Source organism: Poecilia mexicana, unplaced genomic scaffold (assembly GCF_051168715.1).
Source record: "Poecilia mexicana isolate PSO_F unplaced genomic scaffold, ASM5116871v1 scaffold_7, whole genome shotgun sequence".
Taxonomy (NCBI): domain Eukaryota; kingdom Metazoa; phylum Chordata; class Actinopteri; order Cyprinodontiformes; family Poeciliidae; genus Poecilia; species Poecilia mexicana.
In genome coordinates this window covers 26,795,874-26,803,924 of record NW_028263376.1, presented here as the reverse complement: position 1 = coordinate 26,803,924, position 8,051 = coordinate 26,795,874, and the positions used below count along the sequence as shown (strand labels likewise).

General features: G+C 39.8%; 1 protein-coding gene across 1 annotated transcript; it reads left to right on the top strand.

The window, feature by feature from the left end:
• The first annotated feature begins 2,551 nt into the window (after positions 1-2,551).
• hoxc13a (homeobox C13a) lies at positions 2,552-7,755 on the top strand. Its single transcript, XM_014982719.2, has 2 exons — positions 2,552-4,198; positions 6,435-7,755. Exons 1-2 carry the CDS (start codon positions 3,535-3,537, stop codon positions 6,689-6,691), a joined length of 921 nt encoding a protein of 306 aa, XP_014838205.2. The 5' UTR covers positions 2,552-3,534; the 3' UTR covers positions 6,692-7,755.
• Positions 7,756-8,051: the final 296 nt, after the last annotated feature.

Below are 8,051 nucleotides of genomic sequence, written 5' to 3'. Positions count from 1 at the left end.
AGGGGACTCCTAAAGGCATATCCGTCTTGCTTTTGGAGTCATGTGCGTAAATGCAGTGCAGTTGTTGGGCGAGCCGGTGGCTGCAGGTAAGCAGCATGCAGTTGCATGGAGATGGATGCTCTCCCCTCCCCCACAACCTCTGTATCAGACTCAGAACTCCTTCCCTGCTCGACAAGACTCGTCTGGAGGGACATGATGTCTGCTTGTCATTTATAGCCCCACATCATAGCTGGACACTGCTGTTGTTCCGATTTAGAGCACTGGAAATGTTTGAAACCACTGCGATGCGATGCTAAAAACAAGAAGTATATAAAAAAAAATTAACTGTATTTTTTTATTTATGTTTTATCTTTGCGACACTTGGAATGTGATATACATAGACCAAGTGGATATACAAATAGTTCTTTTTTTAGCAGAAAATAAGAAATATTTTTACTGTAATTTATTGTACAAACAGCCTTTTCTCTTGTAGAGTCAGACTGGACCTGAAATATGCGTAAAAGGTGAAAGAAAGTATTTAGTTTTGTTTACTTCAGTGACTGACTCAGAGCCTCACGTTTCAATCAGCAACTCTGGTATTTAATTTGAGCTTTGGAGTAAGTTGAACGAAATTTGGAGAGAATCGGACGCAGTGATTTTGCTTCTTTTTTTTCTTTTTCTTTTTTTTTTTTTACTATAATTGCAATTGAACGAATAAAACAATAACAAACCCAATAAAAAAGCTATCAGGTTAACTCAATTTGAATATATTAATATAACTAGCAAATATTGATATTGAGGAAATAATGGGTCAAAAATTGCAGAGAATCTGCCAGCGCACTAAATTAGCTGTCTGATAAAGTTTTTTTTATTTCTACATGTCACAATAAGTGGATAGCATAAAATATCTCTGCACTGTGCAATATGAGTATGTGCTAATCCTACAAGAAGCCACGCGTCTATCTGCAGCATGTGCGCTGTTTATAAACCTTATAGATATATTAAAAGTAAACTATTCCAGTTGGATAGATCTCGGAACTCATTATCCTGCTGGCATGCCTGGCGCATGCTCATTCAATAATAACTTTTGGTAAAATAACAAATATAATTTGAACATTTATTATTTGTTTTATAGTCTAATTCATGTCATTTAAATCATATATTAGTGCACAGATGAAGTTAAAAACAAACAATATTTTCAGGTTAAGACTTACATCCCTAATATATGTATATTTCATTTAAAACTTAACAAGAAAATGTTAAGTTTATATTTGACATAAGATAACCACAGGATCTGTCAATATGTACATTGTTGTGGTTTTAGGAGGATGTTTATTTTACTCATATCAAAGAATTTTATAGATTTTCGCTTGCCTAGTTACATTCGGACGTCAACTTGTATGTAACATGGGCTCACTAAACTCAAGTTTGAACGTATTCTGTGCTCGTTTTGCTTTGAATTGAACTCATCGTGGCTCCTTAAAACAAGACTGCGTCATTATCGATCGTCTTCTCAAAAGACTTATTTTCTTGATATTTTTGATGACTCATGCACGGCTTCTTCAGCCTCCGCTCTCACGCCAAATATTTTAAAGCAAGGCTCTCCAAATAACGCCTAGTTTGCATGTATGCTCTAGTGTGAAGTTCATTCTTGTCTGTCTAGACTCTCCTTACGACCCTGTTTGTCTGCGTTTTTTTACCTTGACCTTGGACTTCCGTGCAGCTGCCATTTGGATGAGCCCTCCGCCGCAGTTGTAATTTCCCTGAGACAAAAGAAGCAACAGCCTCTGACTGAGGAGCGACTGGGGAGGCAGCGAGGGTCCAGCTTTCTCTGAGATGTGTTTACAAATAGGAATCGATGGGCATTTTATGCCTATAAGTCCAAAAAGTGTTGTTGGACTGCGCGCCCCTTTTGCAGTAGCAGCTCGAAGCCTGCTTCATGTGTGAGTCATAGGTTAGGCATTATGATGCACTCTGGGCCTGTCCCAGCTATAACATTTGTTACTTGATTCAGTAAGCAAGTTTAAAAGACACACACACACACAAAAAAGAAATAACTCATCAGGCAATGAACAGAGGAATTGATTGAAAAGGTAAAAGTGTAACGTTCAGAGGAACTTTGCTGCTCGGAGATGCCAGTGGCATGCGTAAAAAATAACTCGTTGGGTGAAATGGGACATTTTTTATTTTCTTAGCTTGGGTTCCAACTAAGTATCATTTGTGGTTTGTATTTAGTTCAACTGAAAGAGGCAATTGTCCTTCCTGTCGCCAGGAAGAGTCAATGGCGCAGACTACAACTAATACTAATAACCCAGTGTGCCAAAAAACATCACGAGTTTGTAGAACGTTGCAATTGTCTTATCTGTGCAAGTACTAATTATGAAGCTGTGAAAGAATTTTCGCAGACATCAGACATAGTTTCACTTCAAAGAACAGAGACTGGCTTTCGTTATGACCGAGTTAAATGATTTCTAACTAAAGGACATTTTGATGAGACGAGTCCCAGTTTGAAACAATGGTGTCTTACCTGCATAGCTTCCGTCCCCTCCTGCTGCTGTTGCTGCTGATGAGGTGCAACTGACACTCATGCAACACCTTAAAGTTTGCATTTCTTTTCTTAAGGGGGGATGCTATACCTCTGAATCACACACACATATGGATACACACATAAACACGAAGACGCACACACTGTAGATTCCATGTTTTATTAGAATTTTTTTATTATTTTTATTTTGAGATGTCCTCGTTTGAATTGTTTCTTAATTGTACGACTTTTACTTATTTTTCAGTAATTGTTGAAATAGTTCTTTATGGAATATTAACACACAGATTTGGATATAGAAGGCATTCTTTGCATGTCAGTGTGAAACGGAATCATAAGACTCCTGCAAAGAAGGGGCTTGTGTTTTGCATTGGTATTTCCCAGTTTATTAAACATTTATTCACTTTAGTATTAATCAAAGTAGATTAATAAATTAAAATGCTAGCAAGTAACCACACGAACACAACGCTTTGCGTAAAAAAGCACCGAATCACATCAACTATTGCGCATTGCGCTCCTACTCCAGCCCAAGTAAAATAATAATAATAATAATAATAATAATCACATTCATTATTTTTCTTTATGGAAATAAACTTGCATCCTCTTTTACACGTGGAAGCTGCTTCATGTATCAACACGACGGCTTATACATTCTCAGTCAATTCACAGAGTCGGCTAAACGTCTGATTGTTTTCCTGTGGCCCAGCTCTTGAGTGTTTCCAGAACTTCCCTTTAAGGGTGTGGGTCTACCCAACTTAAACCAATAGTGTGACTCGTCTTTCTGTGGGGGGAAAACGGTGACATGCGAGGCAGTGGGTCTTTAAAGGAGCTGCTCTGCCCCTGCTCTCAAACCCAATCTCGCAGGACTTGTTAGCGTATCACGTGCCAGACTCTTAATGAAGTGGACACACTGTTGGGCCCGGTGTGCGCATGCGCTCGGTGTAAAATGTAGTTGGAAATGAGGTGTCCGTCTTGGAGTAGTCGACTTTTAAAAAGCATCGGCAGCCCGTGATATGACGACTTCGCTGGTTCTGCATCCACGCTGGGCGGACACCTTGATGTACGTTTATGAAAAAAGCCCGAATGAAAGCAGCCAGAATAAAAGCCAAACAATGGAGGGACTGAGCGGTAATTGCCCTGCGACCCACTGCAGGGACCTGATGTCGCACCCAGCGCTGGGACGACATTCTGGCTCCATAGCGACCCACCAGGGCTCCGTCTACTCGGATATTTCCTCTCCGGAAAGCGGTCGGCAGTGCCCCGCTCCCCAAACGTCTTCGAGCGCGTCTCTGAGCTACGGCTACCCCTTTGGAAACCCATATTACGGCTGTAGATTATCCCACTCGCACAACGTGAACTTGCAGCAGAAGCCCTGCTCGTACCACCCCGCGGAGAAATACGCCGAACCCAGTACGGCTCTCCCCACGGAAGAACTGTCTACCAGGCCGAAAGAGTTTGCTTTCTACCCGAGTTTCGCCAGCTCGTACCAGGCCGTCCCAGGATATCTGGACGTGTCGGTGGTGCCCGGAATCAGCGCCCATCCTGAGCCGCGACACGACGCCCTAATCCCCATGGAGGGCTACCAGCACTGGGCTCTCTCCAATGGCTGGGATGGACAGGTGTACTGCTCTAAAGAGCAAACGCAGTCGACCCATCTCTGGAAATCACCATTCCCAGGTATGGATATGATACAGTTATTATATTTCCGGAAATATAAACTTTTTAAACTACTTTGATTAACTGAGCTTACTGTACTGTTTGATAGCAATTGGAAAGTACATGTGATTGAATTGAAATGATTTTTTTGAAGTGCCTCGAGGAGACTTCTGTTCTGAATTGGGCGCTGTGTAAATAAACTGAATTGAATTATTATTATTTTTTCTCCCCACAACTGTGCTTGTACAACATTTAACACGTGCCATCATATTCAGAGCATTATTTAAATCCAAGTAGACAAGTGTCCTCTTCTAACATCTAAGCGTCAAGTACACATTTATATTATTTTTGCTAGAATGTCTCATCTGTGCTAAAATCTAAATTGCATTTTAAACCATAAAGAACATTTACCCAATTTCACTGCATAATTGTGTGCAAAATTATAAACTTTTTAAAAGACTCTAGTAGCTGTCTTTTTTTAATTATTAAATTAAATACTAAATATTCAGCTTAAAATAAACACAAACTAAGGTGGAAGATTCTCAGTTTCACATACATGACGATATGAGAATAAATAAACTTTTTTTTCCAGCTGCCTGACCCTCTGACAAAATTCTGAACATTGTGCCTGGCACAGTCACATGACGAAAGGGGCTAGGTTTTGCTGTCACGTAGAATATAAAAGGTACACCACTGCATACCTTTGCCCCACGTAGGAGAATACAGTGACTGAGACACAGACTGCTGGATGTGGACTGTGGCCGTAAATCTCTGAGCCCTGTGGTGCGTCTTTTGCATACAGGTCAATCTGGACTCTTGTCGAGAACATCTGCATTGCCATCCAGACAGATAAACGCATCACAATCAGGAATCATTTTACGTTATATTTTATTAAGGCTCGCATGTTGTTATCATGCAGTGAAATAGTCACTCGCTGTAACGCACATCTCATTTGGCGTTTATGATCTTTGTGAAATCTGCAGCTATTTTAATTGCACATTGATACCCCTCAACCCCCTCCGTCCCCCACCGGCCCCCCAGCACATCTACTCCCTGCAGCCCCCTACTCTCATTTTTTATGTTGCACATAATATTGGAGCTAGCCACGCAAGCACGGGCACGCTGTCAAGAAAGCGCGCACACGTGCTCAAACACACAGAGTGACGTCCTCCCACATGAACACAACTAAAAGAAAATAGTGGTGGGGGGGAAAAAACTAGAAAGAAACACTGAGCACCACTTCATATTTTTTTGCACTTCAGTCGTCGTTTAAAAATTTAATTTAGAAGAATGTTTAAACACAAAATATTAAATTGTTTACAAAAAAAGAATAATCCACCTCTCATTTGATTTTTAAAATGAAAGGAATTATAAAATATTATGTGTCACAGTTTGCTCGCAATTTAAGGAACCGTGCTGTTTTGTAGCTTTTTTAACAGCTTAAAAGCTTTTTTTTTAATAAATGGGAACTAGCAATTTACGTAACCATAACAAATTAGTCAATTACTGAAAAAATAGGGGTAAAAATCCAACTATTACTTTAGGGTGTTTAAACACAGCTCAGGTTTCTATACCTGAAGTTTCCTTACATGTGTAACTTTGTGCATGTAAAGTTTACAATACTTTTTTATTTTTAAGAGCTCGATTCAGTTCTAAGTTTTGTTGGCATTTTTTTGTTTTCTAATCAGGCACTTCCTTGGGTACTCCTCTCTGCAGCAGATACAATGTTCTTTCTACCCCTTTCCCTAACGACAGGTTTATCCAAGACGCCATTAATAATAATTGTAACTGTGGTTGGTAGATCTAATCAGCAAGTACACTGCAGTTTAAAGAAGCATGAATGATCTCTCACCGCTGAAAAGTATATCTAACAGAGCTTCTGCAGGTTGATGCTTTGTGTTATTTACAGAAACAAAGGACGCGGAAGAGTGTTGTGGATTTTTTTATTTTTATTTGTATTTTTAGAATCAATCTTGTGTCAGATGTACTGAAATGTCAGGTGTAACACACCTGAGAACAACCCCCACCTCCAATCTACGCAGGACGCACGCACACACACACACACACACACACACACACACACACACACACACACACACACACACACACACACACACACACACACACACACACACTTGCACACGCACTTATACGCCGTTTTCTAGATTTCATTCTCTTTGCCAACCGGGGTTCTCCTGGCAGTGTTCATTATATCTTTTGAACAAAATCTAAAATGTCCCCCCTCTTTCCTTTGCAGACGTCGTGCCCCTGCAGCCCGAGGTCAGCAGTTACCGTCGGGGGCGCAAAAAGCGCGTCCCTTACACCAAGATCCAGCTCAAGGAGCTGGAGAAGGAGTACGCGGCCAGCAAGTTCATCACCAAAGACAAGAGAAGACGCATCTCGGCCGCCACCAACCTCTCGGAGCGTCAGGTCACCATCTGGTTCCAGAACCGGCGGGTCAAGGAGAAAAAATTCGTCAGCAAATCCAAGAACAATCACATCCACACCACTTGATACGGACAGGGCTGCACTTCGAATCTTCCGAAAACAACACGGCATCTGTTTACCTCTCGCATCGAAAGATCTTTACTGAAGAACATTATATATATATATATATATTTTTTTTTTTTCTGTTGTTGTTTTGGTCGAGTGTGTTTTAAATTTCTAATTTAAGTTCCAACATCAGCCAACACCGCCGACCACGTCCACAGCCTCCCCTCCACTTCTCAGTTTAGAGATAATCCTCTAAAATCTGTGAAAATGTTGAAAGTTCACTTCGATTTTGTTTTATAGGAATGTACATATATAAATATATAATATTTAAAACGCTATCTGTATTTCAAAGACAAGTATTGCGTGTTTTATTTTTTTTCTTTCTTTCTTTCTTCTTTTCCTTCTTCTACTTCTTCTTCTTCTTCTTCAAGCCTGCATCTTTTAAAGGACTGACGACATCTCAAAGTGCTTGTAATGGGGGGAGATCAAAATCAAAGGAAACTGTTGTCATTTTAGAGAGGATGATCGCCATATGGACAGCATAAGTCGAACTTTCGACTTTAATCAGTTTCTACAACTGACATTGAAGACTTTCAGCAGAAAGAATAATTTAAAAAAAGGAAGAAAAAAAAATCATCCGAATCTCAAAAGCAATGTTCCCATATGTGGGATGTGTTCTGTAAAGCCTGGGCTAAAACATAGGCTGCTATGTTGTTAATCTGTATAGTGCAATGCCTCCATTATTTAATTCATATTATCTAGTACCGGAGTATCATAAACCTGTATGTTTTCCTTTATCATTGAAGGACTCTGTCATGCAACTGGAATGATTGTAAACCATTAAAGTGAGTATTACATATAAATGCACAATCGTTTTATTTTGTTATGACCTTGTTCAGTGTAACGTTGGAGCTATGATCACACGTCGTGTATACGAAGCCTGTATCGTTTCTACTTTGGTGCAGTATGTGAACTGTATTGTGGTGTTGAATTGCGTTCTGGTAACAGTGTTTCATAAATAAATGATGATTATGAAAATGCTCGCTCATACTCAAGTCAATTAAGCATCTGAACCGGAAAATTTCAATTCGTTTCGAGATGCACATATGTTAATGGGCTGCCGAACTGCTCTACTTTATTCTTATTATTTTTTACATTACAACACCAGGACTACCAAATAGTTATTGGACATCTAGTAAAGACATTGTTACACATAGGGCGATTCTAATTTATAAGGACCTAACCACGTCATTCGAAATATTCAATATTTGCACGACCTTATGCGTCAGTTTTTAGATTTTATTAGCGTGTCAAGTTAGATTTGGTTCAATGTAACTGCATCAAACCTACTTCTGAGAAAAATCTATGAAGACAAATTTTA

Coding starts and splice junctions, on each gene's coding strand:
- hoxc13a (XM_014982719.2), top strand. CDS start 3,535: ATGACGACTTCGCTGGTTCTGCATCCACGCTGGGCGGACACCTTGATG. Junction 4,199..6,434: donor CTGGAAATCACCATTCCCAG/GTATGGATATGA, acceptor TTTCCTTTGCAG/ACGTCGTGCCCCTGCAGCCC.